The 14,085-nt window shown below is 38.0% G+C and overlaps 1 protein-coding gene across 3 annotated transcripts; it reads right to left on the bottom strand.

Moving 5' to 3' along the window:
- Nucleotides 1-4,821: 4,821 nt before the first annotated feature.
- Nucleotides 4,822-10,955, bottom strand: LOC117935482. 3 transcript variants are annotated; one of them, XM_034857687.1, is made up of 10 exons: nt 10,808-10,955; nt 10,238-10,386; nt 9,980-10,136; nt 7,975-8,256; nt 7,858-7,881; nt 7,574-7,675; nt 7,428-7,458; nt 6,964-7,013; nt 6,789-6,823; nt 4,822-5,155 (listed from the first exon to the last, which is right to left on the bottom strand). In XM_034857687.1, the coding sequence occupies exons 1-10, from the start codon at nt 10,875-10,877 to the stop codon at nt 5,057-5,059; spliced, it is 999 nt and encodes a 332-aa protein (XP_034713578.1). In that variant the 5' UTR covers nt 10,878-10,955; the 3' UTR covers nt 4,822-5,056. The 3 variants fall into 3 exon arrangements, with proteins under 3 accessions (XP_034713578.1, XP_034713586.1, XP_034713595.1); XM_034857695.1 differs by having other exon boundaries at nt 10,238-10,382; nt 10,808-10,875; XM_034857704.1 differs by lacking the exons at nt 9,980-10,136; nt 10,238-10,386; nt 10,808-10,955 and adding an exon at nt 9,008-9,374.
- Between the last annotated feature and the right edge of the window lie 3,130 nt (nt 10,956-14,085).

Raw genomic sequence — 14,085 nt, forward strand, 5'->3', positions numbered from 1 at the left:
CTCTCTCTCTCTCTCTCTCTCTCTCTCTCTCTCTCTCTCTCTCTCTCTCTCTCTCTCTCTCTGTGTCTCTCTCTCTGTATGATATCTAATCAGACTGCTTTTTAGATCTGCTGAAACAAAATTAAACCTGGACACCTGTCTATCACCTGCTCAGCTCCAGGCTCATTTCCATTATATTTCATTATCACCATCTTCTAACGTCCCGCTGGCACAAAATCCTCACAGCAGCCTTGTGTGAGACAGTGGGCGTTTAGAGGATTAGCGGCCGCTCTTTGTAAAGACAAAAGTATTAGAGGAAGTGAAGGGGATTTGTGTGTTTGTGTGTAAAATATTACTTAGTGTACTCAATCAAGCATTGTAATAGGTATAATTTTAAGTTACTTGTACATTCTTAAGTACCGCTATTTTCTGCTACTTCACTTCTCTACATTTTATAAACAGTAGCAAACCACATCTTTCCAGGAAAAGTCTTGGATAAGAAGTTTTTAGTGAAGTACATGGTAAAAAATATTTAACTTTTTACCTTATACTGCACTGTTTTACTCAACTACATTTTACAGCTATACTGTAGTTATCGTCTGTAAAGATAAATAATAATACTACCTTGTTGTCCTTTTCCACCCAACTGAGATACACACTCTCCAAAAGGAAAAATCTCCAAAAGGCATCAAATGACAGATCAGACAATCTTATAATATGTCACAAAAAGTTAGATTTTATTTCCAACATTTACACTTTCAAAATAACAGAAAACAGAAAAATGGCATCTGAAAAAGTTTGTCAATACCTTGTACTGCCCCCTTTGGCAAGTATCACAGCTTGTAAACGCTTCTTGTAGCCAGCCAAGAGTCTTTTAATTCTTGTTTGAGGTATCTTCGCCCATTCTTCCTTGCACAAGTCTTACAGTTATTTAAGATTTCTGGGCTGTCTGTCACACACTGCTCTTTTAAGGTCTATCCACAGATCTTCAATTGTGTTGAGGTCAGGAGATTGTAAAGGCCATGGCAAAACCTTAAGTTTACGGCTCTTGATGTAATCCACTGTGGGTTTTGAGGTGTGTTTAGGATCATTATCCATTTCTAGAAGCCATCCTCTCTTTAACTTCAGCTTTTTCACAGATGGCATCAAGTTAGTGTCCAAAATTTGCTGAAATTTTATTGAATCCATTTTTCCTTCTACTTGTGAAATGTTCCCTGCCACTGGCTACAATTTAATCACAAAGCATGATTAATCCCCCCAGCCTTAACAGTTGGACAGAGGTTCTATTCATTCAATTCTGTGCCCTTTCTTCTCCAGTTCTATTTTAACCTCTTCGGTCCACACAACTTGTTTCCACAATGCATCAGGCTTGTCTCTATGTTCATTTGCAAAGTTAAAATGCTGATTTTTGTGGTGTTGAAACAGAATAGGTTTTCTTCTGAAGACTCTTCCATGAAGACCATATTTGTACAAGTATCTCTTTATAGTGGAGTGGTGTTCCACAACGTGCAAAGGGTTCTGTCTGATACTTTTCTTGGTCTTCCAGATCTTGCTTTAACTTCCACTGTTCCTGATAACTGCCATTTCTTAATTACATTCCGAACAGAGGACATTGGCATCTGAAAACACTTTGTTATCTTCTTATAGCCTTTTCCTGCTTTGTCAGCATCAGCTGTTTTCAGTTTCAGATTTCTGGGCACTGCTTATACTTTTTGTGAAATATTATACAAATGTCTAATCTGTCAGTTGATGCCTTTTGGAGATTTTTCCATTTTCCTTGACTTCTTTATGCACATTAATACAAATTTTTACCTGGGGTGCCCAAACTTCAGAGCCCCACTGTTGTATTTCAACTTAGCATGTTTCCTTAATATATTGTGAGGCATTGGGGTCATGTTTAGATTTAATAAGGTAAAAATATATTACATATTGGACTTTAAAAGATGTGTGATCTAAATACTTCTTCCACCTCTGCTTTATTATTACAGACGATGGCACTCAACACTGTAGCAAGACCTCCATGATATAGTCATGGAAAATATACCCTTATGTATTGTCATAAGTCACTATCCAATCACAAGTACTTCAGTCATTATTAGTCACAAGAGTCACAATGTGTCATATGAGTGTTTACTGTCAACAGACAATGAAAGAAATTTAGAGATTATTCTTTTGATTTCTTCACATGTGGGTCTTATGCATATCATAATGCTTAATGTGGGTGTGTGTTGTATTGCTTTGATGTTCAAGAGAAGGGGGAATAAAATGGCAGAGCTGAGTCACAGAGAATAAACACATTTTCATGCCTAGGCATTGGGTGTGTTTTATTGTATGGAGAGGAAAATAGGACCTACTCAATGCTCATTCACTGCAAACAAACATCTCCATCTTTACATAGGATTGTGTCTAGTAATATATCTTTTTTTGTCTATTATTGAGTCTATGTATATTTTCTTAAAACAAGTGGCAAGAACATGGGTCGAGAGAGTATCTGTTCCAAATGAGTCAATTTTTAAACCTTCCTAGAACTCAGATAATGGAAGAAATAAATGTGTTAACAAAACAAAATGGCAACATAAAATGAATGGTTCTTAAGACGGAGGTAGTTTTAACATTCATCACCAATGATTTCTTTTTTTGCCATGTGCAGTATGCTCTACAGTCAGTTAGTGAAGAGTGCTGAAAAGGTTCTAACTCTTTGTAACCTTATTGCACACACTGCAACACTCAACAGCTCACGTTTAATTTTGCCGTTGAAATGTCAATTATTTTACAAGGCTGTCTGCTAAATATTACCGAGTGTTCCCTGTAAAGGCGCTGACAGGGAGGGTCGTCAGCAATCAAAAGGCCTTAAGCTAATGTTTCTGAAGTGAAGCATTTTTCTTGGTTATAATTTATTGAAGATAATCACATTACACAATTTTCTATCCAAACTAAATCCTCACTTACTAAATTATTGAAGTGCATTGCAATAGATTAAATGAAATGATGAACCAAAATCGGCTGCTAAACTCCCACAGTCTTCAGATTACATCACACACCTCCTATGCAGCCTCTGCATACACTACACTCCTTTAGATTTCGCATTGGAGACACAGTATGGGGTGTCTTTAAAAGGGTAATTATCATGAGTTGTAGGATTGCCAATGTCATTTAATATCAACCTGATTCATAGTTCAGGGTGAGGCTGCTACAATCCAATGTGCTGTGGGTGCAAATTAAGGTGCCACTTGAATTCAGCACATCGCTCAAGCTTCTTATCGTTAGTCTGCCTCTTAGTCAAACACATCAGACAAAAGCCATTATCTGAAGCTGAATATCTCCACTGTGTGTGCTTGTGCTTGCGTGTGACCGCACAGGAAGAGTAAACTGTGGCTCAGACATGACAAATCAAGCAGACTTTGCAGTTCTAAAATAAATGGGTGTCACATGTCATTTTTTTTCTGCCTGGACAAATGAATAAATAGATTTCTGCTACTGACAGAAAGCCACGTGCTGTTAAAGAAGCCAGTAAAATGTAAAAAAAACTCAGTACTTATGTAGAGTTGGCTTTCTACTGCTTCCTTAACTATGATGACACGCCTTCTTTGCTGAATTAGTGTCCACCATAAAAAAACACACACAAAACAAGTGGGTGTTGTTTCTACCTCCAGAATCTTTTTTCTTTCTTACTTGTGCACAGTATTGATGTCAGCACATTTACTTACAATGTAGGAATGAAAAGTTAATATACTATAGACATGAGGGCTCAATCATAACGTCCTTAAGTTCCACGCTTTTCCCATCATCATGTACACATATCAAATATCAGCGGCTGTGGCTTAGCTATGGATACACCTGGATTGCTCGGCTTTACGCACATCAAAGTCACATTGTTCCAGTAAACCTGTTTTGTCAATTATAAAGGAGAGCAACTTAATAAATGACACTCTTTAGGTCGTGCTGTACTGTAGTGTGTGTTTTTTAAATGATATCTCAACGGTGCCCTCTGCAGAATATTTAGCAACAGTGCAGCAAGACAAATTCAGTAAGTGATGTTAGTTGCCTTTTTCTACACAATCCCTACCCACTGTGTCGCACAGATATGCCAGATCATATTACATACGTGACATATATTATTGTGTCCTGGCCTGGCCCCAGATTATGTTTCTAAATGACTCTGCTCTTATCAACCTGAACACAGTCTGAAGTCTTCAGGCAAGAACTTGTTTGTTACTTCGATCTGAAGCGGTAAGATGAAAACGGAACAAGATTTTGCAATTTGGGAACTTTAACTCCTGCCTAATCAGTAAATAAATCCGTATGCCTTTTCAAATCCCTTCTGAAAATGTTTCATTTTTTATGAACTTGTTTATTTAAGGTACTTTATTTACATATTTGTATTAATATGTGTATGTAGGTTGGTACATGTAAATCTGTGACATGAATACATATTTTTACATTTTCTTTTTCTTTTGTAAAGCACTTTGAAATCTCTGGTTTTGACACAGTAAGTGCTAAATAAAAGTGTATTAGCATCACCATTACTATGTAACAGCAACTATAAATAATGTTTAAAGCTCCGTATATATTGTATAGTACTATGTAGTATATAGCACTACAAAATAAATTGTATAATTAACCTTAAAGATTATACAACTTGATACAAAATAATAACAACAGTAATAATAATAATAATATTAGTAATAATAAATTCTGTGATGTCTGGTCAAACTGCCTCAGCTTATGAAGTTCCTCCGAAGCAGCTAAGAAAAGGACCTCGTGTTAAGATTGCTTTGCTTTTATCTTAAGGTCAAGAATAAACTTTTAAGGTAAACTTCAGTTGAGAACAAAACAGACAACTTAATAATAATAAAAATCTGTATATAGATCCACTGGCTCAACATGTAAGATCAAACAAACATCATATCCTTTCAAATTATAAAATTTTACTGCCACACATGAAATAGGAACTGAGGAAATAGCCCTTCCTGTCCTGCTGTGTAACTCCAACTGATGCTACATTGATAAACTACTCAAATAAAGTATAAACACAGAGAGAGCGAGAGAAAGAGAGAGAGAGATAAAACAATCATTTCTAATGGATCGCAGGGATCGGGGTTGTGAATGTAGAAAGTGAGTTCCATAAAGGAGATCCGTGGGCTGTCTCTGTAGTTGTGTCCGCACTGGCCCATTCCTGCAACATACACAAACACACAAGCTGTTAAAGATCTCAGCATAATGTCATTTTCTATGACATACCCTACACATTCTGTTGTTTCCTCTTGTTCTAATTCAATCGTCGCTTCCTCCATCGTCAAAGCACCTATATTCACATTTCATAACAGGCCAATGGCGTCATTGCCGGCAGTTCTAGATCCAATCAGTCTTTGAATACTGCTCTTTAAATATCATCGCAATTCCGTCTTTCACACCTCCGCATCACCATCATGCCATGCCATTCCCTCCAGTATGTCCACAGAGATTCAAGAGAAAGTTTCCATCAAACACACAAAGGCTTTACGCTACAGCAGCCATACTCCGAAGAGATCCTACCTATCACCCATTATCACATGGGCCTATGCTTAGTGAAGATAATTCCCATCGACGGAGTCTCATCGTCAAACTCTTTCTCTGTTGCAAACATTAATAAATATTGTTATACACTTTCAATTGATCTCAAGGTCAAAATCAACGAAAACAGTAACTTTGGTGTACAGCGACAGCATATAACAAAACAAAACATAATTGATAAAATACCCCTAAGACACTTGTCATTCTTGATCAAATACTGATACTGCTCTAAAGTAAAAGGTAAGACAAAGACACTCCAGATCACTGCTAAGAATGAAAGATGTGGGTATTAAATCTTCAGTTCAGATGTTTCATGATAAGCACTGTATCAGGGAAGCATTCTGTCCTCTTAATGTGAGATGGCTGCTCAGCAACAGCGTGCAGAGAGGAGAGTGAGCATGGAGAGAACTTGTAGTGTAATGAGAGCCCTTCGTAGAGCTAATGTATCAACACAATAACAACTCATTAGAGGTGGACCCAAACCTGGCGCTGTAATGAGGAATATGTGTAGGCTGACAGTGTGTTTGGTTATTGACGGTGTGTGCTTACACGTGTGTGTGTGTGTGTGTTTCTCTGTGTGCCTGTGTATGTGTCTGTTTACTGAAAGGGCTCAGGGAAGTTTACAGTTGTTTGTGAAATTAAATCTACAGGAGGAACATACTGTAGGCCACAGAAATACCAGAAATACATGTACCTCAAGAAAAGAGGTGGATTAATGTCAGAAAACCGCACATGATCAATCTTATTTTGTGTCAAAATTAATAATACTGCCATTGCAAAGCTTATGTAATATGCTTAAAGGATAAGTCTGATCATGTTTTTGTTATTGTCAACAAATCCTGTCAAAAGACCAAAACCAGCAATGAAATTATCCTGTTAACAAGCACTGTGCATTCAAACACCATCCTGCTCCTGTAAATACTCAAAACACCATGCGTATACACTGCTCAAAATCGTCTTAAACAGTGTATTATTTACTCCATTTGTGTGCCAAGCACTGCTATGTCCTGTCTTTACATCTTCAGTAGGAACCAATGGGCTTGAAGCTGATTGCCACAGACACTCTGGGAAAGTCAGAAAGTAAAGAGAGGGGATGGGATGAACAGTAACAATAAAAAAGCCAGCCAGCCAGTCTCATCCTAATTCAAAATGTTGTAATAGAAGACACAGATGTAAAGGAAGCTCTTGTCACATCATACTTTATAAATCACTGAATTTAATAGAAATTGGAGATTCAAATGATTAATAATAACTACCTGAGAGGGGAAGCTTGTACGCCTGAGTGTAAGGTCTGGAAAACACAGAAGAAGAAAAAACAAGCAGTGTCAAGCAGTGGTTTGTATCAGTATATCTTTGCTTCCATGAAATGGAAACTAAAGGAAATTGAATGGACAGACAATTAACAAGTCATAAATATGATCATACTCTCACCAACAGCATGGTCCTTAGCATGAACTTGAGTCCAGAACTGGGCTTCCTGTCTAAAAAAAGTTCAACACAGCAACATGTTTTACCACAATACCAATTATGCAATGCACTAATGCATTTTATATACCAAGTTATATGAACATCAACTTGATAACCCTAGATCGGAACTGTCTAAAGGCCAGCCATAATGTGTAATGGATATTCTTATTTTGGTGGAGGGATAAATAAAGTGCAACAACGTTTCTCTGCTGGCCATTATACATTTTTAAACTATTTCACATTCGTACAATCTCTGAGCAATTTTAGGGCACATGTTTTAGTGATGAAAACAAGTATGTTGCCAACTTGAGAAAAATATTTGCAGTTGCTCTTGTGTCATGGCTGTCTCGCTTGTTTATGGTAACTTTAGGAAAATAAAATGATTCTGGATAGACAAACGGATTTAATGAGCACTGAAAAGACAATACCTTTTCTTCTTTTTCTCAGCCGCTGCTTTAACTTTAAGGGATTGTGAAAAGAGAAGGAAGAGAGGAAATAATAAGTTTCACAAAGGAAGACAATCATGACCGCGTGAATGAGCATGTGAGAAAGCTGAAATTCACGTGTAAAATACCTTTCCTGTGTGCCACCACAACCAAGAGTGACACTGCGCAGATGATCAACACCACAACAGAGAAAGAGCCCAGTACGAGAGGCCAGTCCACACCGGACAAATCTGCAGACAGTTTGTTGACATTGCACTGGCATTAATGTGAGATATATACAGTGAATATTTGAATTAATGGTCACTGAAGGAGACATGTGAGAATGTCTTTTATTATGTTTTTTACTCCCTGCCACTCAAAATGCATAACATAAAACTACATTTAAAATAATGGCACGTTATTGCAGTTCTACCTGTTGATGACGGAGGAGGAATTCCTGAAAGAAGGGAAAAGAACCAAACAGTCACATTTTGTGTTAAATTACGCTATAATAAAAACACACACATGTTGTACAAATGTAAGTGTGTACCTTTTGTTATGGGCAATGAGAGGCTGCGCTCAGAGCTTTTCCATTTCTTTCCCAGGAGGACATCGTACTGGCACTGGTAAATAGCCACTGGAGTGTCCTGGACAGGCACTGGGAAGATGGCCTGGTGGTGGAGCAAGGTGGCACGGTGAGTGGCAACAGGAAGTTCAACATCAGCCACGTAGAGGGAGAACACCGCATCGGGGTAAGCAGCAGAGCCTGTGCAGAGCAAATGCCACACGTCCGTCTGCTGCTGGACGACAAGGGTGGGAACTGGCAAGGCATCTAGCAACAGACAAAACCAGAAGAAGTATTAATCTGAGTGAATGGTGCTGACTTACATCTTATAACCTCAATAGGCTTTACACTGTAGGCTATGTATATATGACTTTAATTAGTCATTGAAAAGTTAAGAAAATTAATCACAAAATTAATTCACAACCATTTTGAAAATCACTTATTCGTTAAAGTGATCTTTAGGTAAAGAATTCACTAGTTCCAGGTTATCAAATGTGAAAAATTTGCTTTTGTTTTATACTACAGTAGACTAATAATTTGGGGGGTTTTGGACAGTTGTTCAGACAAAACGAGCAATAGAAATGTGTCAAGTTGGACTCAATGATAGGGGTGGTGGACATTTTTTGCTGTTGATTGACATTTAAAAAACATAACATATTGAATAAAAAAATAAACATAATTGAATATAATTACTAGCTTGAGTATCCATCTCCTCTGTAAATGTAATCCGTGCATACAGTAATAAATTCAAGTAACTAGAATATTTGTCAGAATGCATCACAATAACAGTTACAATATTTAATTCCTAAACACAAAACAGAAAGAAAAAAACATCACATAACAAGAAAATAACAAGAAAAAACAATCTGATTGATTGAAGAAAAGCCCACTTCATAGCAAGTTTATAAATGTTAGTCTTTAGATTTAAAGGAAGTCAATGGAGTAACGAGGTAAACAACACAGAGGCTGTTCCAGAGCTTGCAGGCCCTGAGAGCAAAACATGGTGTGACACCCTCACCTGTACTAGTGATTTGAACCATGTTGCTGACAGTTGACTTGACCAATCCCCTGTTTTTGGTGATCTGGTAAAGGCAGGTAAACTGGCCCTCCCTACCTTCCCTACCTGGCCCCACAGTGAAGACTCCCGGCTAGGATTCAAGGTTTGATGCCTGACTAGCCTGAGGCTAAAGGATAACAGATGTTGCCCCTGATCTCACAGTGGACCTCAGCAAAATGAAGGGCGCTGTTTTTTTGTGATTGACAGACTGGGACTGAAACTGGTTCAGAAGAGGGATTCAGCAGCTGAAGGATAGCATCTACCCATGTTTAAGCACACCAGTAGAGGGATTCACAGACAAGACTGAAGGAGGGAAAGAGTGCATGGAGCGAGTGTTTTTGTGGCCTTATGACTTTTAGCCTACATGTTTGTTCCTCCGCACAAAACCCAAGTAAACCCCAATGCTAACAACCTTGGTTTGCCACTGTTGCATCTGTCACCTTCAACAGTGGAAGCCAGTGCAAATTGTGTTTGATGCTTTCATGTGTATGTGTGGGTGTGCGGTTTCTATATGAAGTGCAGGATGTAACTACCACTCCACACACCCACAGAGCGGAGGACAATAAGAGACCACAGAGAGCACCTGCATGCAGCAATGTGTTTTGGAGGTTGGAAAGGAGCGGATGGGAGTGTTTATTATTTTATACCACACGTAGAATCACTACTGGGTGCAGAGTGAACAGATTGAAAAACTCTTTTGTTTCTCTTCTATCGAGATGTGGAGCTACAGCCCATAGACCACCTCTTCTCTTTGCTTTGTTCTCTATACGACACCTGTGTCTAGGTTGAAATAAAAAATGTCTTGTTCCTTTTGCCAGAGTAAAAGCTTCTATTGGGGAAACTGAGGGTCAAATCAGATTTTGAAATCAGTCACAGGTACGATTTCTATAAAGATATGCATTTAAAAAAAGAAAGAAAAAAAGATGGACACACCTCTCATGTGCTCAAGCTGCAAATAGGGACTGAACACACTGTAATGACCATCCTGGTCCTTGTACAGACAGCAGAAGAGTTGGACTGAATCCCCTTCCTTTACCCTCACAGTGAACGTAACCTCTTCAGCACCAGACTGCAACTCCTTAGAGTCCACCTCAGTGAACGAAGAGAAACACAGAGAAGAATAAAACCACAGGAGCCCAGTGATAAGACAAAACACATCAGAAAAAATACATACATCCTTAAAAAAAGTACCTTTTCTGTAGTTCGGTACAACATGAAATTAACTCCTTGGTGGCCCTCTGGAGCTCGGCAAACCAGAACCACTGAGCTCTTTGACCTCAAATAGATGTCAAGTTTAGGTGCAGGAAGAGGAGGAGAGGAAGTCGAAGCTAAAGGTCTTCCTAGACAGGAGAGAGAAATGTATGTTTATACAGCAAGAATAAGATTTATTTAGCAAATTCCTTTTGAGGTGGAGTAACAGCACAGCTGTGTAGAAACACTGCTGTAATTGCTACATGTGGTGACACTCGCTTTGTACCAAACCTATGATTGCAGCTAATCAGAAAATCCCAATGGGACATGAAACTCAAAATGGAAATATTGCCTCTAACATCAATATTTACTAAATTTACAAAAGAAATCATTGTTTGTGTTAATGATTCCATATGTAATTGCAGTTTTATAATTGTTTACTTCTTCTTTAACCCCAAAAATTCACCCAATAGTGGAAATGTATAGTGTATTTTAGCTGTAAGATAAAACAATAGAAATAACAATAAGAATACTGTCTTTAGAAACACCTCTAGTACAAGTGATACTCACCCCAAAGTTGTAGAGAAGTGAATAACAGAGTGTATCTCCAGAGTGATTTCCCACCACTAACAACCTGCATCTTTGACACAAGAAGACTGAATGTAGTATGAAAGCACGTACAATCTCTCTCTCTCTCTCTCTCTCTCTCTCTCTCTCTCTCTCTCTCTCTCTCCCTCTCTCTCTCTCTCTCTCCCCTCTGTTTTCTTAATATGCATCACATCCTCTTGAAGACAGAACGATTGGGGGAAGTTGAACCAGTAAACATATTTCCATTTTTGGAGACTGACGGTCGGATGTGTTATGAAAATAAAGAGCAGACCTCTGTCTCAGTAACCCATTTTAGATGCAACATGCTTGATAATCAGTGGAAAATAAATTTACTCAATTGTTGGGAACACTGCCTAAATTAAGATACAAATATATTATTTCCATGGCCTAGAAAAGTTCATTTAAAAGTTCATCAACATTTGTGAACATGAGCTGCTCTCTCTCAAAACCAGAGGAGTAGGCTAAACGTGTGTTGTTATGTAAGTATAAAGTCTGGAGCTGCTCCATTGACTATGATTAGGAGACTTTGTGGACCAACAAAGTGTTTGTTTTCTTTTTATATTCCAAATGAGCTTTATTCTATTGTAGTGCTCTCAGTTCTGAAACAGAAGATGTTCCCATACACCCAGAAAATTCCCCTGGGTGCTTTCAGTGTCATCCATTACATCTTTTGGGATTCTTCATCACCATTGTCTATGGAGCAGTTCCACACTTTACACCTGATGACTTCAAATCTGAGTTTTATCACTGGATTTGGGAGAGATTTGTACATGTCAAATTATTTTTGGACTGTATAGGAATAATTTGTACTGTATGAATTTTGAAAATGGGCGTAGTTCCCCTTTAAGTGCAATTCTGATGTACTACTTGATAAGTGTTTCCATTTTTCAATATTCTACTTCTCTACATTATGGCAACCAATATTTAGATCTTTCTACTGAACTACATGTATTTGACAACACAAGTTACTTTGGAGATTCACAATATTAGTACAATATATAAATCAACTAATAAATTATGTTGTATCATTATTATTATAAGCCAGTATTTAAAGTAGTTGAAGTAAGCTTCCACCTTGCAGCTGCAACATTGGTGAGAAAAATGTAACCTTCTCCGTGTGAAGAGATTTCTCTCTTCACGTTCAAGATGGCTCAAGAGATGACATGGGACACCAAGCTACTTTGTACAAAGGGCAACCTGCTCGGCTGAAACACCCAAGAGCATCGCGCCGAGACAGTTCCTTGTTCCTTTATTTATAGGTTGATACAAACAGAATAGTGTGTGAGTGTGTGTGTCAGTCCTAACCGGACTGATACAGACAGAATAGTGTGTGTGTGTGTGGTGTCAGTCCCAACCGTTTGGGCCTTCGTCCTTGTGCTTAAGTGAGATACATGTTTCAATAAAAGAACGTGAGATACATGTTTCAACAAAAAGAACATCCTGTGAAATGCTTGCATAAGCTTTTATGAGAACAGAGTGTGACAATCACCCCTATATTGCTACGCAGCCAAGCGGTTGAATATAGTTGAATATAGTACATCGAATATATCTTATAACAGTCCGATGTAGTATATTTATTTTTTTAAATGAAAATGTCCTATTGTGCAAATCTAGGATTTCATTTTTGGTAATGGATCAATATATCTTCTAGAAGATTATAAAATAAATACTGTCGTGAAGTAATTTTATGAAGATGAAGTACGTCACTGCCTTTTTGTTTTTTCATTGATAAAACTCTTAATAAATTGTAGTTGTTGTTACAGCTGTTATGTAATTTTTTTGTGATACTGTCATAGAATAAATGCAAAGTAGCCTATCACATGTTCAGCAAACTAGCCTTTTGTTTCCAGGGCTTTCTTGATGGCTCAAAGGCAAGTCAGAGTCTACACAACCGGCGGTTCTATGTTAACGCGAAAAGGAAGTGGACTTAAAAATGTTGGAAAGGGTGGTCAGGTTGGCTCGGTTGGTAGAGCAGGCGTGTGTATGTGGAGGTGTATGCCTCGACGCTGAAGGTCTGGGGTTCAGGTCCGACCTGGGAGGGTTTTCTGCACCGTCTTTCCCCTCTCTCTTCCCCTTCTGTGTCTAGCTGTCCTATATATCCAATAAAGGTGGAAATGCCCCAAAATATGATCTTTAAAAATTCAACAACAAAAAAAGTGTTGGAAAGGATTGGGTCAGCTATGTGTGCATAACTGGAGAAAATGAGAAATTGCATAAGAGACCAAGAATTAGGTCATTAAATGGTGGATCAAGATGTTTATAAACTATATAAACAACTCCAAACTTGAACATCTGTGAAGAAGAAGTAGTTTAGTTCGAAGAATAGAACTCAAGCCTTGAGGAGAATTAAAGTCTGCATTATAAATCTAATTCATCTCAAAGTGGTAAATATTCTTAAAGCGGATGAGGGTACAGATTTCAATCACATCAGTCATAGAACAATAATCTGGCAACTTCCACTACGGGACAAGGCAAAATGAAGATTCATATTTAATAATTAATTTATCAACTTGTGTTGGATTGTGTAATTCCCACCCAATATACAGAAAAGGATACACAATGACGTATGCCAAATACAAAAGAGAATAACTATAGTGGCAATTGGTGAGGTGGTGGTTTATTTTTGAGGAAGAATATGAGTTATGTTATGATATTTAAAAAAGCATTGTTCTTAGAAATACCCCACTGGAGTGGCCTGTAGCTCACCCAGTAAGCGCGTGTGCCCCATGTAGGCTGAGTCTTTTAAAGCGGCCTGGGTTCAAATCCCACTTGTTGCTTTTTACTGCATGCCATCCCCTCTCTTTCTTTCCCCCTTTCCAGTCAATCCACTGTGACTGTCAAATAGAAGGGAAAGCCCCAAAAAAGAATCTTTAAAAAAAAAAGAAATTCCCCACTGAATCATTTTCTAAATAAAACACAACAAGTGAGGATTTGTCTTTGCTAATAATACGACTTTTTAATCTTTGAAAAGACATAATAATAATTTGGCGGACCCCCGGTTGAAGGTCCCTGCTCTAGTGCCACCATTTTAATTTTGTACAGACGTTCATGGCACCCAGACAATATATCCTTATGACTTTGGTGGACTTTGGGTCTGACTTACTGTATACTCACACTTGTAAGAAATGTTTTTACAAGTATTGGAGGGATTGCATGAAATGTGTACACATTGATGTCCCCAGAGAAGTTTTAACTGTATTGGTGTTACCCTGAGTTTCCAATAGCAATACCAACAGGTC

Source organism: Etheostoma cragini, chromosome 2, assembly GCF_013103735.1.
Source record: "Etheostoma cragini isolate CJK2018 chromosome 2, CSU_Ecrag_1.0, whole genome shotgun sequence".
Lineage (NCBI taxonomy): Eukaryota > Metazoa > Chordata > Actinopteri > Perciformes > Percidae > Etheostoma > Etheostoma cragini.

What these genes read in the sequence shown, in the direction of transcription:
- LOC117935482 (XM_034857687.1), bottom strand. Translation starts at nt 10,877, where the DNA reads ATGCAGGTTGTTAGTGGTGGGAAATCACTCTGGAGATACACTCTGTTA. An exon ending in GCTGAGAAAAAGAAGAAAAG is followed by an intron (nt 7,014 to 7,427) that starts GTATTGTCTTTT and finishes AACTTTTTTTAG; the next exon opens with ACAGGAAGCCCAGTTCTGGA. An exon ending in TGCTAAGGACCATGCTGTTG is followed by an intron (nt 6,824 to 6,963) that starts GTGAGAGTATGA and finishes TGTGTTTTCCAG; the next exon opens with ACCTTACACTCAGGCGTACA.